Below are 22771 nucleotides of genomic sequence, written 5' to 3' on the forward strand. Positions count from 1 at the left end.
GACCATATTTTGGAGGGGAAAGAAAAGTAAGCTTGCGAAGCCTTAAAGGCTGTCATTCATGAATTTTTAAGAAACAAAAGAAAACTACAGTCAGTTAGTGTACTTCTAACTTCAGTAGAAAGTACCTCTGCAAAAATACCACCAACTGAAATGCAACATGTCCCTTAAAATCCATTTTCTCCACTCACACTTACCTCAGAGTTGTGGAGTTGTCAGTGATGAACACGGAGAAAGATTCCATCTGGGTATTTCTATAATGGAACAAAGGTATCAGGGCTGATGGAATGAAGCAATGCTTGTGGATTACTGCTGATTTGTGTGTAGGGATGCTCCGGAACTCACTTACAAGAGGAAAGCCAAAGACAACGATCTCATGAAGTCACTACATGAATCTCTTCAGACCCAATCAACTGCCAGCTATTCTTTTATCAATTAAGAACTCTTAAAATGTAACTGTCATTAAAAAAATGTCAAATGGACTTTGTATGTTGTTGGCATATGTAATTAAAATGTATCGTTTTCTCTTAATCCTTTAATCCTTTAAAATAAAATACCTCCACCTGTTGTATATCAGAAACTAGAAACAAAAAAAATTTTTCTTTGTCATATTCGTTTTTCTCAATCCAAAATTAGTAAGATTTGATTCATGAAGTGAAGGAAACATTAAAAAAAGTTTTTGTTGGGCAGTGTAATTAAACAAACATTTTTAGGGAAGGAAACACTTAATGCAGGCAATTGAAACTTTTGTAAGTGTTAGCTTACAACCTTGTGAAGCATGTTAGTCAGTTGTTCAATTAATATTTATGTGAACGTAACCTCTAAAGTCTTAATTATGATTACATGTCTGCTCAAAGAAAGTACTTTTAATGAACAGCGTTCTGTGATCTGATTTTTACTTTCGGAAAGTGTACAACCATCAGAAATATTCTCTCTGATCAACAAACAGTATGGCAGTAGTTGCATGAGCAGTGCAAGTTTTTATGTGTGGGTGGAAAAGTTTAAAAGTGGTCGCAAAAAGGTGAACAATGGGCACTGCTCTGGGTGTCCAGAAACAGTGTTGGCATTCTATTCTTGTATTGACTCATTTATTCAAGAAGACCAACTACTTACATTGAACAAACTGCTGAAAAATGTAGAGTAAGTGTTGGCACAACTCATTTCATAATTCAAAACAAACTGAACTACTGTGAGACTTGTGCAAGGTGGGTTCCTAGAGAGCTTACCAATCATCACAAAACTGAGACGCATTTGCACTGAACTCAAAAATCGTTTCAGTAACAAAGGTAACACATTTATGGACAGGATTTTAATCTGTGATGAAACTTGGGTACATCATTTTGAGGTGGAGTCCAAGCGTCAAAGCATGCAGTGGAAACACCTGGAATCATCTGTCCATAAGAAATTCAAAACCCAACCATCGGCTAGTAATGTCATGTTAACCATCCTTTGGAGTGGTCATGGTTTGATTTTCTGTGATTATTTGGAGGAGCAATGCACTATCAACAGCCTCTAATACTCAGCCATGATTGAGAACAAAGTCAAGCCGGCATTGAAGAGAAAATGTCCAGGATGGAAGAAGAAAGGTGTGCTTCTTTTTCAAGACATGCTCAACCTCATATGGCACAAGCTGATGCTGTAAACTATTAGCAAATTGGGTTGGGAGCTCCTGCTTCCTCCTCCTTACAGCCCTGATCTTAACCCTTCAGATTTTTTCTGTTTGGTCCGATGAAAGAAGGTTTGCATGGCATCAAGTTCAACAACGAAGGGGTAAACAAAAAAGTACAAAATTGGCTTCAAGATCAAGGTGAAGAATTCTTTGCTGAGGGAATAAGAAGACTTGTAAAAAGATGAGAAGTGCAGAGAAGTTGGTGGGGATTAGGTTGTAAAGTAGATAAAAAGAAATTGTATTTATTTAATAAACCATTTTTGTTGTATTTGTCTGTTTAATTATTGAATGACCCTCATATATGTGATACTTGTGGGATGAGTGAGTTAATTCTGTGTTTATAAAAATATTTACTCCCTTGAAATTCTGTTTTATCAAGTTTTTACAATAGGTTTTTTAAGTACTCTCTAATTGTAATTTTTTTATAATTTTTTTTCTTTAAGTTAAAAACTGAAGCTGTTTTACTCTTTTTGAGGCACATATCTGAATGCAATTTACGTAGAGAAATTGAAAAAAATCCAAAGAATTATCCATTTATTAAAATTCCTAAAAATCCAGATTATTGGACTAAAAAAGGTTTGTTATTTTTAATATTCTGCTTATTTTTTTTTCTTTAAAATATAAATAAGTCATTTAATGAACTAACCAGAAATGTGAATACTAAGTTTTCTTTAGTTTATTTACTGAATAGAAAAATAAAAATAAAATGTTTAAGTCTGGGTTTCAGACCCAGTATCTTTCAGATGAAAGGCAGAGAAACCACTCTACTCCATTAAACAAGTAGATTTTTTTTGCATTAGTCAGAATTTTTTCATGCATTTGTTTCTATGTTTGTATCCATATTTAGGTGAACAGTAAATATATTTTAAACTCATTCTTAGTGTGATCAATTTTGACTATGCAATATTTACTTGGGTCTAAAACAAAATTTAGTAAAAAAGATTGAATCTGATTTTAGTATATAATAATAAAAATTTATTCACAATCCTTTAGTTTCTGTAATCAACAAAAAAAATAAATAAATATTTTAGCATTTCATTCATTAGCTGGTAATAATTTATTCTTGAGATATTAGCAATTCAAAAAATAATATAGTAGAAGACAAAATTTTATAACAATTTTCATTATAGATATTTGATGCAGTTTTTAATTATGATTGAAATGTTAAGTTTGTACATTGATTGATTGCTTTTATTTTCATATATTATTTGCATTTTGTACAAAACTAAAGCAAAAGTTCATTATCATGTTAATCCATTATTTTGGTTTGTTGGGTCTTGAATAAACTATATTCTTTACATCTAATAGTTTCATAACACTTGGAAGGTCTCAGGAAATAATAGTATGAAATAACCCTGAATTAAGGTAAAATGTTAACAGAAATTACATCATGGTTCCTGTAAATAAAATTATTACTGTAGATCAAAGTTAAAGCAATGCAGTTGCACTAGATGTCAGCATTTATTCGTTTATTTATGGCTAATTGATCAAAGCAGTTACATTAAACAAAAAGAAAAAGTCAGGGAGTTTATTTTTTTCTGTTTGTATTGGTTTATATATGAATGTAATACCTATTTTACAAAAGTTTTAGAATAATCTTATTCTTTATTAGATGTAACAGTAAATCTGTGCAAGACTGACTTTTCATTATTTTATTTTGTTGAATATTTTTTTTATAGTTTTTGCACAAGAATAATTTTTTATTAAATAATTATTTAGTCATTTTTTATTTAATACTAGTAGACCCGGCAATGCTTCGCTATTGTTAGATTTGAGTGTATATATACTGATTAAATAAACACAATTGAAAGTTTGATAAAACATTAACAAAATGAACAATACACAACTTCAGAAAATTTAACTTTTCCCTTTATCCCTTTTCCCCATTTTCCTTCTTGCATTTTCATTTTACCACATTCCCTTTCACCATGTACCACTTTTCATTTCCTTCCCATTTCTCTTTCACATATTTCCCTTTCCCAAAATCCCAAAAAAGAGTCAAAATGTATACCCAAATATTTGTATTTGTCAGCATTCTGGAGATGTTCACAATTACAGTTTATGTGGTAATTTTTTATACAGTCAAATTATGACAAATAATTTTTATTGGTCTTTGGGATCGAAGATAAGGAGATCTTACATGTAAAACAACAGTTTTTTTAACGTTAATAATTAGGCCTTTGTCATGAAGCCACTTTAATAGATTATTAAAATCTTCTTGCACTAAAAACTCTGCTTCTTCCAATTGGTTATGTCCAAGTGCTAAAACACTATCATCAGCGTATTACAAAAGACGTGAATTAGAGATCGCACTAGACATATCATTAACGTACAGATTAAAAAGTGTTGGGCCCAAGATAGACGCTTGAGGCACGCCACTATCCGTTTCGTATCTATCACTATATTTATCTTTAATTTTAACAATAAGTTTTCTGTTACTTAAATAGTTTTGTAGCATATTATTAAAAGGGCCATTAAACCCTAGCTTATTTAAGCATCTAGAAGTTTATGATGGTCTAACGTATCAAAGGATTTACGAAAATCTAAAAAAAGTAAGATTACATGGTTACATTTATTTAAGTTCATATTGACAAAATCAGATAAATCATTTATAGCATCATTAGTCCCAATCCCCTTTCTGAAACCATATTGAGTTTCACTGATTAATTTGTTATCATCAAGGTACTTAGTAACATGCATAGAGACATACCGTTCAAAAACTTTTTCGATTCATGACAGTATAGAAATTGGACGATAATTATTTAAATCTTTAAAAGAACCAGCTTTATAGATAGGTCTAACAATAGACATCTTCAGTAGATCAGGAACCCTCCTTGATTTAATTATATTGTTTACTATAATTGAAATTAAAGGGCTGACTTTATTAACAACATATTTCAAATCTTTGATCCGTATGCCATCTACACCTGGCGATTTTTTATCATTCATAGATGAAATTATGTTTTCTATTTGTTTAGGAGAACTTAAAGGTAAATGAAAAGACACAAGCTGCCACCCGTGAATTTCAAGAACTTATGTATACAATTATGTTTAATATCATCTACTGACGTTACAAAGTGTTTACTGGATAATGTCTGCAGCGACCTTACCCATGTAATTAGATGTACCGCTTACATGTTTAATTATAGTATCGTCTAAGTTATACTTAGAGGGTAACCCCATCAAAGAGTTAAGTAGTTTCCAGTTACCCTTAATATCATTCTTTTGAAAAATTTTAAATTTATCATTAAAATACTTCTTCGCTTTTCGTATTTCAATATTAATTTTATTTCTATATAATACGTGATCTTTTCGATTTTCCAGGTTAGCTGGTGCTTTTTTCCATTTTTTGAACAGTCTGTCTCTATAGTTTATTTTTTATTTAGAATGTCATCTGTCATCCATGGCTTTTTTCTATTTTGAATTTTAATCCTATCAGTATTTCTGCGAACTAAAGAACTGTTATACACAGAATTAATTTAATTATATCAACGAATTTCTCATATGCATATTATTACCTAAGGTGTCATAATCTATGCTATCCAACTTATATCTAATTAAGACATTATCTAAGTAAAATGAATCAACACTGTCATTCATCGGTCGTTGGGATGAATTCTTGTACAACAGATTTGCTATTACCACATAGTGATCAGAAATTTTAGGTTCAATTACTCCAGAAAAAACGTAATCAGGAAAGCCTCTAATAAAAATGTGATCTATACAAGATCTAACAATTACCCCATCTCTTATTTCCTCCCTCGTTATATCAGATATGCAACACATGAATCCCATTGTATGTAATAAGGTTTGATAGTAACTAACTACAGTATTTTCCTTAGATCAATGTTCATATCTCCAATTAAGACCGCATTATTATTATTACAATTATGTAGAATATTTTCAAGATCATGTAAAAACTCATGAACATTTAAATCTGGCGGTCTGTAAAATCATCGGTCTTAACGCCCAATTTCACTGAAACCTGAATGCATAATAGTTCACAACTTGAGACAGTCAAATCCAACATTATTCTTTCAGCACTGAATGTGCTACGACAAAGAATTAAAATACCACCACCAGACCTAATATTCCGGACATAGTGATAGGAGTCATAGCCATTAATCTGATAAAAATCAATTAAACTTATTTCATTATCCGTAATGTTTATTTCCGTGAGAACTATCAAATCTACGTTACTATTACCTAGGTGAAACAAGAATTCATCCCAATGACCGCGAATAGTCCTAATATTTAAATGAAGTATACTCAGTTTCGATAAACTGGAGTAATCTTGCGAAAATTCGTCTAGGTTCGAGTAGTAATTATCAGTAACCAAAAACCGGCCATTAAAAATATTATTTTCATTAATGTTTTCCATTTCAATAGAGATTCGAAAATATGTCTAAAACGCACAGATTACATAAGCTATAATTTGTATCCCAAACATAATATAAACATTTTATTTAGAAACATATAAATTTTATTTGTAAAGACTAATTTAATACTAAACGTTGTTATGACTAATGTCTATCAATTTAAAGCCAGTTTCTAAAAATAAAATATTTTTCATTAAACTATGATTCACTTTAAGAAATAAACTGATGCTTATAAACATAGAAAAGCAGCTGCTGAATTGGCATAAAATTAAATGAAGTGAAAGTCTTCCTTTTTTTATACTATTGGAACAGTAATACCAAAACGAATCTTGAGTCATCAATAACAGAATATAATAAATATAAAATGCAATAAAAAGATAGAAATAACTAGCACGTGAACTTACATTTACAGAACTGAATGTAATGTACATAATAATATTATTACGAAACAATTTTATTATACTCTTAAGGATAACGCTATCATAGTTACAAATTTATATAACTCAATAGATTTTTTGCAGATCCGCCTCAGTATTAATTTTAATAGCAAACACATCTTCACTTTTCTTAACAAATATTTTACCATTTCGTACCCAAACAAATTTGTACTGAAGTTCATCCGCTTTTCGTTTCGTTTTATAAAATAAGTCTTTTATTGATTTTACTAGATTTTCATTAATATACACTTTTTTTGTCACTTCCATCTGCAAGAACCATATCATTTGTTAGCTTCTCGCGCTCTTTGCTGATCCAGAAATCTCGCGTTTTTCTGCTGCTAAATTGCACTATGATCGGGGGTGAATCAGTCTTCCTCCTAGTAGGTAGTCTATGAACCGCTTCCACACCGTCCAAGCTGAAAGGAATATCTAGTTTATCAGCGATTTTCTGAAGAGTGTCATGTAAATTTTCCTTACGGTTTCCATCGGGGTGTAATTTTAGCTCGCGAATTTCAATATTTTTGTTTCTTCCATATTGTTCGAGCTGTATGATTTTTTCTTCTAGCGAAGCGATTTTCTTATCTTTCTCTGTTAAGATTTCTCTGAGTTGTTTCACTTCTTGAAGAAGATCCTTGTTAGATTTGTGTAATTCACTAATTTCATTTTTAATATCGTCATAGAACAGGGATAGCCTACAAAGTTCATTTTCGGTCCTACTGGAAGAAGCCCTGACTTCAGCTTTGAGTTCTAAAATGATAACTTTTAATTCATTAATACTGGGGAAATCTAATATTTCTTTAGTCGAATCCACTGATTTGTTGTCAGTAGATTTGACTGATTTGCGACACTCACAACACATCCTTTCTTTTTTCTTTTTCTGCGACATTCGCTGATATGTATTCTCCGTAATTACAACACATTTATGGTGGTAACCATATAAACAAAAACGACAAATAATGTATGTTCATCAATCGGTAATTCTCCCTCACAGGTATTGCACTTCTTCATTTTCAAATCTTTTTTATGAAACAGGATTACAGTATAATAAGATATTTAACACTGGCATATAAAATACAACATAATTGTTCAAGAAAATATACAGTTGTGTATTTAAGATAAGAACTGTTTATCTACTACACTCTGAACAGGAATGCGAATAGAGCGACACACGTCCGTTCAGTACAGCAGCCAGACGCAGACTGGTTGCTGATGATATAGTAATTCTAGCCGAGAGTAAAAAGGATTTAGAAGAAACAATGAACAGCATGGATGAAGTCCTATGCAAGAAATATCGCATGAAAATAAACAAGAACAAAACAAAAGTAATGAAATGTAGTAGAAATAATGAAGATGGCCCACTGAATGTGAAAATAGGAAGAGAAAAGATTATGGAGGTAGAAGAATTATGTTATTTGGGAAGTAGAATTACTAAAGATGGACGAAGCAGGAGTGACATAAAATGCCGAATAGCACAGACGAAACGAGCCTTCAGTAAGAAATATAATTTGTTTATATAAAAAATTAATTTAAATGTCAGGAAAAGATTTTTGAAAGTATATGTTTGGAGCGTCGCTTTATATGGAAGTGAAATTTGGACCTGAGAAGAAAAGATCAGAAGCTTTTGAAATGTGTGCTGTAGGAGAATGTTAAAACTCAGGTGGGTGGATAAAGTGACAAATGAAGAGGTGTTGCGACAAATCGATGAAGAAAGAAGCATATGGAAAAATATATTTAAATGAAGAGACAGACTTATAGGCCACATATTAAGGCATCCTGGAATAGTCGCTTTAATATTAGAGGGTCAGGTAGAAGGAAAAAATTGTATAGGCAGGCGAAGTTTGGAATATCTAAAACAAATTGTTAGGGGTGTGGGATGTAGGATGTATACTGAAATGAAATGACTAGCAACAGATAGGGAATCTTGGAGAGCTGCATCAAACCAGTCAAATGACTGAAGACAAAAAAAAATAATTTCACTGAGAAGCAGAAATCACTCAGTATAATAAGGAAACCACAATTTAAGTGAACAGTATTTTTGTACTTAACTGAAAAAAAAACAAAGAAAATTTAATTTCACTCCATAATCCCACCTTATGTTCAAAACAAATACTGTACTTTTTTTTTCAAAAAGTCAGTAAAATGTAATTAAGATGTGTCTGTTGTGTCTTCTCTTGAGAAAATTACCTTTCTTAAGATTTATCCCATTTACTTTGGGATTGCTCCTTCTTGATGAAAAATAGCTATGAGATTTATTCACCACTGATGCACCATTTGATGCAGTTAACCCTTAAAAATATAATATGACAAAATATTAAATCTTTCCCTTTTTTTGTGAATGGTGGCTTTATGAACTTGATGCTGTGCCAAACTAAGATTAGTAAGTTAGCAGTTGTTTTTTAATTTTGTGTCTACTTTAAAAAATGAAATGTTATTTTTTGATAATTTTAGGAGTTTTTTTAGTCTATTTTGTTATATTAAAACATTATATAATTATTAATTTATTTAAGATAAAAAAAGATACATAGTGTAAAATTCTGTTTATGTTTAGTTCCTCAAGTAGGTCGTATTCAGACTGGCATGGTAGATTTTCAACAAAACAAGGCTATGTGGAGTTGGATAACAATGTATGTTATACCAGAAGTTTATTCTGCGATGTGCTATGTCGAACTGGAATGTTTAAATCTTAACAAATTTTCTTTGTTTAACATAGCTTATTCTAAAAATCTCTCTTTGGAAGAATTTGAATCGCTCCAGGATCATAGTCTTAATAATGTGAGTCACTTTTTTCTTCCTATTTTTTAGTAGGCTTTTATGAATTTATGAAAATTGATGGAATCTTTGATAATTTCTAGTATCTACTTTAAATTCCATTTATTACCTACTGACTGCTAATTTTAATGGACTGTTACTATTTTTACTATCCAACAGACTTTGAAAAACAATATAAATTTAACTATAAATACTATAACACTAAAAGGATTTTGTATTAAAAAAATTATTCATGTAAATGTTAGATTATAGCAATGTCATCCACATGCAAATCAAGTTTTAAATATTAAGTACAATGACATTTCTTTGTACTTAACTGTATCAAGTGTTTACAGTTTTTAAAGTCAACCAATCTAAATGTATTTCCTCGTTTGAAAATCATGACTGTAGTATTTGTCTTAGAAAGGAACTAATATCTCATTGTCATCCTTGTCACAAAACAATAAATGTTGAAAAATGACTCTGTTAAGTAACTCTATGATTGCCTGTGTGTAATAAGCAGCTAATTTAAAAAAGTTTTATAACAATTTTTTAATGAAAGGTCATATTAGGATTCCCAATCAGTTTTTGCCTCATTACACTGTATAATAAAACTATGGACTAATATTTATTATTTTTTAGATTAGAAAATGATGCTGTGACTGGAGATCTTGTAACTCCAATTAAGAATCTAATGTTAATTAAAAAATTATAATATATATTAGTGTATAATATTAATATTACAATTGTAATAAATTATTAACAATTATAATAATAATAGTGTATAATATTAATATATTATAATGTATAATATAGTAATGTGTGTATGATACCATTCATGATATCATTTGCTATGTTCATGCATGCATTACAGAAAATTATATCTGTCTTCATGGTTATCCATTGGAGCACATTGTTTTTTAAATACTGTAGAATATATTGTACAGAAAGGAATGGCAACCTGTTATACATTGGCATTTCTTATTACAAGTTTGAGCTTTTGTTTCACAAAAACAGTTGGGAGTAGTATTTAGGCTCAAAGTTCACTAAAATTGTATCAAATCATATAATGTTCACTTTTCTTTACAGACAATTAAACATTTACAAGTTGCTTGGGTTCCTAATACAGCGCATGCAATAAAGATGTGCTTGCGTGATGTCGGTAAAGGTTGGTTTAATATAATGGTATCAAAATGGGAAATCTATGAAGTGGCTAAACTGCATAAATTAATGATACTTATTAAACTAAGAATGGAGGTAATTTTTATTAATATTTTATAATTTGATTTTAATTTTATATTGAATCAACAGCTGTCCAATGATGAAAATTACAAACAATATAGACACCTAATTTGAAAAAAATAATATTTCACCAATCTTCTATTATAATTGATTTATTAATTCTTTAACTTTGGAAGGAATTTTTGCATTTTATTAAGCAGATTGACCATAATTTAGTTTCAAAACAATGTAAATGAACTTCCTCATTGTAAATATAAATTCTGCGGTTTTAGCCCAAAATAAAACTTAAGGCCTTCCATTAAATTTCAGTAAATTATTTTATGTTGTTTACTCAGTATTACAAACTTCAAAGGGTCTTCATATGGTAATGAGGTTGATGTAGAGAAGTATTGTATTTAATCTACTAAAATTTAAGCCTGCGTGTCATTTGGGACTTGGATTACGAGTATTTATCCAATGGATGACACCTGAGACTCACTTTGGCATATTTAGATATGTAGCATAGATTAATGATTTCATCTGGTTTCAGTTCTTTGTTGTAATAGTTTAAAATATTCTATAATAAGTTATGCCTCTACTGGCAATGATTGTAAGTTAAAGGAAATAATAAAATACAATTGTAATACTAAGTTCAAATTTTAATTTGATTGTTTATGCTACATTAGTGTCTGATTACTATTATATTCTGTTACATTCTTTTTTATTTTCAGTTAAGTGAAATAATTATGAATTTGCACGTAATTTAAGGTAACAAAAAAAGTATTCTTGAATAATGATGATGTGACGAATTAAAAAATGTTTCAAATTCTTTAAGTCAGTTAAACTTTTATTTTAATGGAGACCTTTAGACCCCTAACCATTTTTTGACACTTTTTTATATATATTGTCAAAAGTGGATTTACAAAGTTACAAAATTATACTCAGTGGTGGATAAAGTGTTTGAAATTTTTGTCTGCATCTTGTTTCTGCCATATGAAATCAACATTTTTTTTTTAAATGTGAAGGTTGCCATATGATATATGATTTTACAAGAAAAACGATGGAAAAAACTGTTTCTCGATAAATGCCTTTGTAACACAAAAAATTGTGTTAGTAATAAAACAAGGTAAAATACCTTAGTAACATCTTTTTTCATATGACTTTCAGAATTACATCCGATAACAAACTTTAAACAATTAATATGCCTAAACACTAATAATAACAGTCTACATAATAATAAATAACACTAATAAAAAAATACGTAACTAACAATTAGTTATTATAATTATAATTTGCAACACTATTACAAAAGTGGATAGCTAGGTCAACTGATATTTACTTTAATTTCACAATAAACCATATTGTGAAATTAATAACATTTTCTTGATCCTAAATTTCTTAATATAATAAATTTTGAAAACATATCAATTTACAAAAAATATTCAAAATGGTTTCCTTCTACAGTTTGTCAGTGTGCTAACTTTAAATAAAATTTGTTCATAGATTGTTGTATCATGTTTGTTAGTGTACGTGAGATTCGGAATTTTACAACTTTTCAAATTGTCAATGTTTACAGGTTTTTTTTTTATAAACATATTTTAAGTAATTTCAAAAATAATACTATAGATAAAATAGGTCTGGAGATCTAGTAGACCATTCTATGGCTCCTCTATGACCTATCCAATGATTTGGAAATGTTTCATTTAAAATCTGCCATGCCCTTATTAATAGTGAGGTGGTGTCTCATGTTGCTGAAACTGTAAGTTGTCTAATGTCAAACATTTTTATGATTATTTTGTAAAATCCTATCGGTTAACAAATTTGTTAAAAAAATGCTGCAATGTTTTGTGATACTGGTTCTGCTTACAGGCAAGTGATGAAAGACCCATTGAGCTGTACATTTTCTTTTCTGTAAATGTTTTTGAAAATGTGGATTGCTCGTGCTGGAATCCTGGTAGGTTGTAGTATTTTCTTGCATGCTGCTTGATAATCTTCAAGAAAGTCTGATAGATTTCTGTTTTTGTTTATCTATTGATGTTTTGGCTCTCTTGGCCTTAGGTTATTATTTATACTTACTCATCCTTCATAAAAATAAGTAACCTAGTTAGGAATTGAAAAACTATCTGTTCATTACAAATTTCACAGTAAGCACTATGAATTTCTGTTAAATTATTGCCTTATAAAAATCCACTCTTAATGTAAATCATTTGATCTTTAACCATTACAACATCTAAATCATCTGCAGATAACAATTCTAACACCTGTCAATTCAAATTGGCATGTACTAAGGGAGTAATGAACACAAGCAGATTCCCCAAGGTTTCTTTGTAAATGGTGTCACTTTCACTGGCACTTAATTAACACCACAGTATCATCATATTGTACGTTGTTTATAAAAAGTCTGTAATGTTATTTAATTTCTTATTTAAGGAGTTTACTGACCTCTCTATAAGACAAGTATCATTAAAAACAGCATTATTGGTTACTCCATCGATAGAAGTGCTTATAATTAGCACTGAGAAATTTTTAAGAATTATTACCAATATAATTTGAAAGTGATTCATTTATAATTTGTAATAATTTCCAGAGGAAAATAGCCTTGCCAAAATATTATTAGTTTTTAAGAAATAACTTTATATTGAAGCAAATTATAGACCAAGTTCAGGAATTAAATCTATCATTAATGATTATCTATGGTAAACTTAATAACTGTTATATTACAATGTATTTTTATTTTTAGAATGAATGTGCTAAATGTATTAAATGATTTATTTCTGTCGAGAGTAATAGTAAGTTGTAAACATTTAATTTCTTAAATAATTTTTTTATATTATATGAGTGTTCTCTGTTTTTTTCTTAATTTTTTCCCTTTTTTATTCAGGCAGCTCTCAGGTCTCTGGTGCAAAGATCAATAATATCATATACAGAATTCATTGAAGCACCGTGCCTTTGTACAATCGGTGTGTCAGAAGAATTTGTTTGGGGTGCAGATTTGATCAATTCACAATTTAAAACACACCCTATTCCAATATTTCAGCTTCTTTTAAAAATGGATTCTGAACGTGCTTACTATAATACTAATGTTTATTTGTTTGAGGTTTGCATTAATGTTTGATTATATTTTTTTGAACATAAATTATTACAGGTAAAAGTAAAATATAAATGAATCAACTAGAATTTAGTCATATAATAAAATATGAGATTTGATAAAAAACAAGAATTTTAATCTTTATTAAAAAGAATTTACTTATATATAGATATTCCCTTTCAAAGTAGCTCCCAGAAATGGGGCAAACTTATGCCAGTCCAGCATTTCTTGTAACCTCAAAACATTTTTGAAAGATTTTTTTTGTGTAGCCCTAAGTTCATATTTCAATTAGGTATCATTGAAAATTGTTGTCGTTTTAATCAGTGAGAATAAGAAAAATTCACAGGTTGCCATGTCTGGAGAATAATAGAATGTCTGGTCAGGAATAATAGTGAAGTATGAGCTGGAGCATGATGTTTCAAAATCCAATAATTGTATGCCCAGATTTGTGGTGGTTTTCTTTAGATTAGGTCATGTAAACAGTGCAAAACTTCTAAATAATACTGTTTGTTGACTGTACAATCTTGTGGCAAGAATTCAAAATGCATGATGCCATGTAATAAAAAAAAAAGCAGTAAGGAGAACCTTAACATTTGATCAAACTTTGTTTGCTTTTTTCTCAGTCTTGGTTCTTCAGGAAGCTTTCATTGAAATAATCGGACCTTTGTTTCAGTAACAAACAACACTGTACACCCACATTTTGTCCCTATTATGACTTACTTGAGTAACCTTGAATCATTGGTGATAATTGTCTGTAATGTTGCTTTTGTTGAAAGTTCAGCATTTTTGGAAAAAACCTGCTATCAAAATTGTTCACATGAACTATAACATATTCCCAACTCAGCAATTTGTGTAATAATAATTCAAAAATTACTGATGAAACAGTTCTTTTTTTTAATCAACAATTACTGCTTATTTGTTGATATTTTCATTGATGATGCTCAGGGCATCCAACCACTTTGTCATCTTCAATGTCTTTACATTCTTCTTGAAACCATTTATATTACTCATAAACCCTTGGAGTCAACACATTCTCACCAAAAGTCTTCTCTAACATTTTCATCACATCATTGTATTTGATTGTTTCTTTTTTAATGGAAATCCTTTTTTCCATCATTTAAAAAAAAAATATCACCAATTGTAATAAAATTAAAACATCCTAATTTCTTGTTGCCAAATTTGAACTGAAAATATGGCTGAAAATATTGTTATACACTATTGCTAATTACTCTTTATTGTTGTGTAATGTTGTTAATCTAACAATACTGTTATAAAATATTGTTAGACAGTGCTGCCATGGTATGGGACAAAGACAAACTCAGTCAAAAAGACATAGTGTGCAGAATTAAAAAATTCTTGTTAATTTTTTATCATATTTTGTATATCAGATAATTAGTTTATTTCTTTTTATTCAAGTTGTATATAGAAGTTGATGAAAGATATTACTTTGGGCAGCCAGTTTAAGTAAATGTTCATGTATTGGTCATTCAGTCTGATTGAATATGATTCAACGGTATTTTGGACAAAATATTTTGAATGAAAGATGTTTTTTGATCCTTGTGTTTCTTTTGTATTATGTTGATTATTTATGTTAGTGTAAAAAGTAAGTTCTTGATAATGGTTGTTGAGATGATTCATAAATATTTAATTTTTGATATATTGAATATTGAATTGAGTTCAAAGAACCTACTTTTAAATCTAATTAAATAGTGATTTCTAAAAAAAAAATTGCGTTTGATTCCAGTGTTAACAATGTACCTTGAATATGAGATTAAATAACAGCTCTGTCCTGAGGATGGTTTGTATGAGACTATAACTGATCAACTGCTAAATAATGATTAGACCTATACTAGCTAGTGTGTTATTAAATAATACAATATGTGTGAAGAATACACATATTGTGTCAGACTTTATGTTCTGTTGACAAGTGTTCAATAGAATTTTTGAAAAAGGAATTTTTAAAACTTGTTATTTTAAGTAGATTTCATAAGAAAGTTATCTATTGTGATTGGTACCATGATTCAACTTCTGAAAAATTTCACCATATCTTCGTGTTTCACATCCCCCAGACCCCAAAACCACGGTCAGCTCAAAATTTTATATATATATATATATATATATATATATATACATATATATATTTCACTTTCTTATGGACACATGATAACTGCCGTAATTTTGCGCCAATTACTTTCAAATTGTTTCTTAAAAATAACTCATTCCAAAATCTCGGTCGAGTTTGTTAATGGCCAAAATTGGAGCATGGGGGAGGGGGGGTTTGAAAAAACAAAATATCGGTATAACTTTCTTATTGAGTAAAATGTTGAATTTGTTTAAAGTTCCTATTATTCTGTGGATAAGGGCCTAAAACTTATCTAAGTAAAGTTTATTGATATCACCAACCATTGCCCCAGGGGATGGAAAAAATGAGGTTTTGAAGACAAAAGATCATACCTCTCTTAATAGGCACAGTACTGAATCGGTTTAAAGTGGTCGTTAGTCCTCTAAACATTACTTAAAACTTTTGTCTGAAACAATTTTTGATATGACCAGCCCTTACGGCACGGGATGACCAATATGTTGCTGGAATTGTAAGTTGGGGGTTGTCGTATGCTAAACATGTGAAATGTTTTTCATATCAATCATTGTCGTATTGAGTAAATTTGAAGTTTTTTCTTAACTGTAAGATAGAAATATTTTTTATCTCCTAATTAGCACTGGCGAAATGTACCTCCACCTTCCGGCATGCCAAAAGGGAATTTTTTATAAAAAATTATGTTGGATTAATGGAAATGTATCTGTTTTTGCAAATTGTTTATTGTTTCCTGATTATATGAATTTATTCTTTTTAACAGTAGCGGCTTGCAATGCATGTAGGCAGTTTGGAACTGCAGCACGTCCTATTTCCATTTGATATTATCAATAACATTTAATATAATGAGTCCTTTTTTCTTAATTCTTTTTTTATATTTGTACAATATGTATAATAAGCATAATATCATATATAATATAACATAGTATAATTAATGTCAATAATATAATAAGCTTAAGCTTAATGTCAGTCGCCATCCCCCAGTTTATGAAAAAGATCAATACAAAAATCTTTGTATGGAACTGTGGGCTTCACAGTTCCAGCAGTGTGGTGTTGGTCTATTGTGCGTGTGCACACATAGGAAGCTGCACGTGAGGCTGTGAGAAGAGAGAGAGAGAGAACTGTCATTCTCGCAGTGCCGACCCTGACGTTCTGGTGAAAGGTAGTTTTTTTTTGCTCCATGTGTGTGTATGGAATGTTCCTTCGTTCCCTTTTCTAGTTCAGTCTGTGGATGGAATATGAAAGTGGTTTAGTTGTTTTTTCAGAAGATGGTGGAAAGCAAGGGCTCTTTGATTACCAAATCTGTCCAAAAACACACTGGAAGGGCGAAAGAGAAGGTAATTAGTAAAAATTAATTATGTGCTTGTTTCTGTGTACATAGAAATTTAAATTAAGGACCACTAGACTATAGTGTTTTTAAGCAGACATTTTATTAAGTTATTATCTAATAATACTAAACAATACTATCTGTATTGACATTTTATTATTTATTTGGTTAAACTGTGTGTTTTTAAGTACAATGCGCATAAAAACCATGTACCATATTCTTGAATGTGATAAAGTGTAGAATTAGATTATTATCCTTCTTCCAGCTATTCTATTTGATTCAATTATTTTCGGTTCTTTTATGTTACAGAAAACTTTAACCATGGCCTTGAAAAGACCCAGAAAAAAATTTTGTGGAGCAGCATCCCCACTAATTTTAATTACAATGCTTTTTAACTGATCTTAAAACAAACAGGAGTTTTTAAATTTGACTGGCTGTTTTTTTAAACAATTCTTTAATCTATGTCTAAACCTAATTCTCCTCTAGTTGCGATTCTTTTTTTATTTAGTAGCAGAATTATCTTAAAGAAATGATTTTTATAAAAACAGCATAATGGATGACATAGTTTTATCCTTTCAATAGCTATGTACATAAGTATGAAATAAAATCCGCTTTATATTTCATTGTACAAGTATATTTATTTAAGACATCTTTTCTTAGATGCTACTTTAAAAGATATCTGGAGTAGTGATTTGTTTGGTCCTAGAAGCAAGCATATATGGCAAAAAAAATTAATAAGCACTCCATCATCAAAAAAAGATGATTGAGCATGTCAGGTGTAAAAGGTATCGTTTACACCTGATTTTAGACCAGGTATAAAAGGTAAGCAAGGGATTCATACAAAATACAGGTGTCCCATAAGTTTCCATGCAAAGAATACATAAAAATTATTAATAATAATAATAAATACATAGAAATATATAAAAATGTTTTTCATAAAAAAATTTTATTTTTCCTATGTATGGAAACTTATGGGAAATCTAGATAGTGAAGTACATCAAACCAGTTGAAAGACTGACCCTCCTCCCCAATAAAGGTTTATTATTGAATTGTAAATAATATTAAGATAATAGAATTAGTTTAAAGTACTTACATTTAATTTTTTTATTTCTTCCTTTTTTTGTACAGAAAATTATAGTTCATGCATTCGATACTGCAATTTTATTTAGTCATCGTATTCCTCAAGTTCATCCTTTAGTCCTTGAAAAGCTTGCTTTTTCAGAAGATTTAATATTATCATCTGTGGGATTAATAGAAGAATTAGTTAGCAGTTTAAGAAAACGTCTTGATTTGGCTATACGTTCTGCTATCATCCCATTAATAGCATATTGTCATGAATACGATAGACATTCATCACTTTATGCATTAGATGTGGATGAATATATAGAGTAAGTTTATTTTACATTGTATTTTTGTTTAAATTAAATAATAAAAAGAAACTAATTAAGCCTGTTTATAAAAAGAAGCAAACATTCTATTTTATGTACTGAAAAATGAAAATGAAATCTGATTTTGAAGTTTGTATTCGTGAAAACTCACAAAAGTTGGATTCATGGCTCATTTAAATAAAGCTTATTCTTTTCTTAGTTATTGTAGAATATCTGTAATAAAAATAGCTACTTTCCGGAAGTTAATAAAGAAAAGATTCTGGATTTTGATTACATTTTTCAAAAAAGTTGATTTGTCAATCAACGTAACTCTTGCAATTTACATTAAAAAATATTTTCATTCTAAATTGATGTTCTGGTATATATTTTAAAATGTGTCAGCAAAGTTTCAGTCCTGTTGTGCAATAGGTTCAAGTGTTCAATCCTATGAGAGCCAATGACTTCAGTGTTTGGTCGTTGTATATTTCCTACTTAATTCACATTGATCTTGATAGACTATTTTCTTTTTTTTCCTGTTTAGCCTCCGGGAATCACTGTCAGGTATTACTTCAGAGGATGATTGAGGATGATATGTACGAGTGTAAGTGAAGTGTAGTCATTTAATCTCAGTTCAACCATTTCTGAGATGTGTGGTTAATTGAAACCTGACTGATAGACTTGAATCATTTTATCCCTCCTTATTTCTTTATTTTTTTTTTTGTAGAATTATGATTAATATATATTTTAGCATCTAGATTTTTTTTCGAATATGTGAGATGCAGAAATGAAAAAACATAAATCTAACCTGGTAAATTGGGAATATAGAACAATGTACGTGCATTTGGTTCATACATCAGTAGATCCTCTCTTGTCATCTTTTTATATTTCCTGTATTTTTCCTTTGATAATTATGAATAATGTGTGTTTTACAATCTAAAACCTTCTTTAAAAATATATAAGTTCTGAAAAGTAATGAAATATTTATTGGTTTAGCTAATACCAGCAACAAAATGAGGTATAGATTGAGCTGTCTTTTTTATCTTTTGGAATTATCAAAAGATTGGAATATACATTTATAATATATGCAGTACCAATTTTTAACAAATTACAATAATTTATTTGTGAATCTTTTATGTAGTAGAGTAATAAATGAAAAATAATCTTAATTATTTTGTATTAACAATAAAAATAAAATTGTTGCTTGCTTTTGTTATGAATAAAATCAATAATTTAATAATTTTTGTGCAAAATTTTTGTTTGTTTAATTTCTATCATTAACAAAGACACTTTTATGTGAAGTTGGATGTCTTTTATAATTTAAAATTTTTATTTTATTTTTTCTATTATTATTATCATCAGTAGTACATAAATGAAAAATTCATAAATTCTTGGATCTCAGAATAGATTCCTGATCAATTTTTAATTCTGAAGAAAACAAACAGCAATTTGGAAAAATTAAATAACTGTTACTACTAATTAAATATAATATCGAATCAGCTTCATAGTGTTTTATTCTTTTAAGTTTGAAATTGATTAAAAGCTATGTACTAACATAGCACAGATGCTGATTTTAAGTTTTGGAAACCTGAGTTTGTAAAGATAAAAAAAGCTAAAAATTAAAATATAAATTTGAAATTGTGCTTCTATTTATTATTTCTATCTTATTTTCTATTTATTATTTAAAAAAATGTTTATAAACATTTATAATTTAAATGGGTGTCACCCAAATACAAATGAGTGGAACAAAATAATGTTGAGATATTGAACTAGAGTGTAGATATCAAGGCATGAGCTGATAAAAAGTTTTTAGACTCCTCCCACATTATTTGTTCAATTTGATGTATGTAATTTGTCTCAGATTTTCAATACTGTGATGTCTTTGATGAACATAACTTGTTCTTTCCACTGAATTTGATGAACCTCAGTTGTGTTATCTCATTACAGTAACTGCCACGTTTTATGTTTTAGTTTAATGAATGTCCAACAGATGTTGGTCATTTAAATGCTTTCTAAATGCACTTCATTTAGAAACACATCTATATGGTTTTTTTTTTTTGTAAAAGTTTTTAGAGTTATTATCCTTTGTAAAGGATTTTAATGTTTATCAAAGATATCATGCCTGTTGGGAATTTGAGTATGGGACTTTCTGAATGAAAGGATGTTACTATTTGATATGGAGATTTTTTATATTTATGTTTTACTTTTAGTAATTATTTTGCATTATTTATTTATTTTTTCATTATTAAAATACTCATTATTAAAATACATTGCATGTACTAAAAAGAAAATACTGAAACAATGTGGGAGCAGGAAAAGTGTGCGATTCCTTTTTGTGTTCCATTATATTTAAATTTAAAAAAATTTTAGTGACTGTATTTTATCTAAATTGTGTTTATATAAATCAATTTTTTCTATTTTCAATTGTATTTAGTTGTATTAAACAATCTTTGTATACTTTTTTTTATATACTTTATTTTAATAGTGTCTAATAAAATTCTATGGTTCCAAATGAACCGATCAAGGCTAAACAAACAATTTTTAATAAATTCTACTAAGGTTATAAAAATCATGTTAAACAGGTTGTTAACATTTTGAATGTAATGTAATGTAATTTAATAAAATGTAATTAATATAGGTTAGTTATTAGTAATATGTGTTAAGTGGTGGGGAGACTCTCCCTCTCATTGTGCCAGTCGACTAGCGACCGCGGCTCCGCACATTTGTGTGTAAACGTGTGTTAAACTTTATGTTATGTTAAACTTATACTTCATGTTAAACTTATACTTTATACTATGTCAAGCTCAAATAAACTGTGGAATTTAAACTGTGGATCTTATTCCATATTTACCTATTTTTACTAACACAGGTGAAAGAAATAAGTTCAATATTACAGAAAATGAGTGTCTAGATTGAAAAGAATATAAAATAAAGATTTTTAAATTAAAGGTTCCTGTAGGTGAAAAGAAAAACTCTGTAGAGCAGAATGGACTGAAGAAGAGCTAAATAGTCCAAAAGAATGAACATTGGAAAAAGAAAGAAACTACATGAAATAATATTGGCATGGTCCTTGAAGACCTATCTGCGGAGAAAAAAATAAATGTGACTAATAACGTGTCTACTTCACCGTTATGATACAAACAATTGAAAATTGAAAATTTTAAAAGCAAAAAATAATTACTATGATTAAACATTTTTTTCATATTTTTTGTAGATTGTAAAAAATCTGTAAAGTACAATCTTAAAAAATTAGTTATTTAAAAAAAAAGATAAAACCGGTCAGTAAATGGTTTAAAAATGATGTACTGACTCAACCGCGACCTGTGGTAAAAAAGACATCACCTCGTTGCCACCACTACCCAAATTTTCCAACTTTAAGCACTATAGAGCTTTTTTTGAGTATTCATATTTAAACTTAATAGAGAACATCCCTCTTATTCAGTAATTATAATTATTGTTTAGCTAAATAAATATCATACTAGATTTTTAATTTTATTATTTTTAGAAATTTTAAAGCCGAAAATCATCCAGCCAATGAAGTTAAAGAAGAAATAGCTTTACAGTTTAGATTGAAGGAGAATTTATTCCAAACTTTACCAATGAGTATTATTATTGGACCTTTTCTAGTAAACGTTGATCCGCTAAAACAGTATCTTATTTCAAAACGACATGAAATGGCTACAAAATTATTAATAACATTCTCTCAGAGGATGAAAGCAAATGTTGAAGAGGTAAGTAATATTTTTTATTATTAAAAAAATCGCAATAATGCATATTACATTTGTGATTGCCAAAATACCATCCCATTCGTGCCAATATGAAATGCTATATTTAGTATATATTCCCAATTTCTTTTTTTTTTCCTTTCCCCGTTTTCACTTTTTTTGCATTTCCCCTTCTCCCCTTTTCCGATTTATCCCATTCTCTCTTTTCCCCGCGCGTAAATCGGTCCAGTAGTTTTTTAGTCTATAGCGGACACACATATCAGAAACATTGAAATGGAATCGTAAAATATTTAGTATGGCGTGTGTTGCTTTTATGCCCAACAAAAAAACCTTTTTTTTTAAAAAAAACATGTTTTTACATGTCACAGGTGTGAAATCAGGTATATAAATAGTAAGTATATAAAACATGTGCGTATTCGAATGCAACGTTGTGTCAAACTTTCAAAGCAATCGGTGAAGAACTTTCGGAGATTTAAGATTTTGAACAAACGAAAATTTACATTTTTATTTCTATAGATATCCGATGTCACTATAAACGATAATTACTGCTTTCAGGTAAAAAAGTAAAGGCGACTCACTTTACCCCTCAAAACATTTCTGTAGCTATAAAGTAGATATACTACGTTACTGACGAGTCACTTCCTTCCGTCATTATAAGCGACAAAATGTTACATTGTAGTAGTTATAATAACCAGTGTAATTAATTATAAACAGAATACATAAC

At 29.2% G+C, this 22771-nt stretch overlaps 1 protein-coding gene across 1 annotated transcript in view; it reads left to right on the forward strand.

The window, feature by feature from the left end:
- Window positions 1-22771, forward strand: part of sac (sterile affecting ciliogenesis) — an 85371-nt gene that overhangs the window by 29394 nt on the left and 33206 nt on the right. Inside the window, exons 7-13 of the mRNA XM_075378904.1 lie at window positions 2110-2242; window positions 9031-9254; window positions 10320-10487; window positions 13333-13548; window positions 16897-16968; window positions 18087-18346; window positions 21828-22053. Of these exons, the coding sequence (XP_075235019.1) occupies window positions 2110-2242; window positions 9031-9254; window positions 10320-10487; window positions 13333-13548; window positions 16897-16968; window positions 18087-18346; window positions 21828-22053 (1299 nt within the window). The remainder of the gene's footprint in view (window positions 1-2109; window positions 2243-9030; window positions 9255-10319; window positions 10488-13332; window positions 13549-16896; window positions 16969-18086; window positions 18347-21827; window positions 22054-22771) is intronic.

The sequence above is a fragment of the Lycorma delicatula genome, chromosome 11 (assembly GCF_047948215.1).
Source record: "Lycorma delicatula isolate Av1 chromosome 11, ASM4794821v1, whole genome shotgun sequence".
NCBI lineage: Eukaryota > Metazoa > Arthropoda > Insecta > Hemiptera > Fulgoridae > Lycorma > Lycorma delicatula.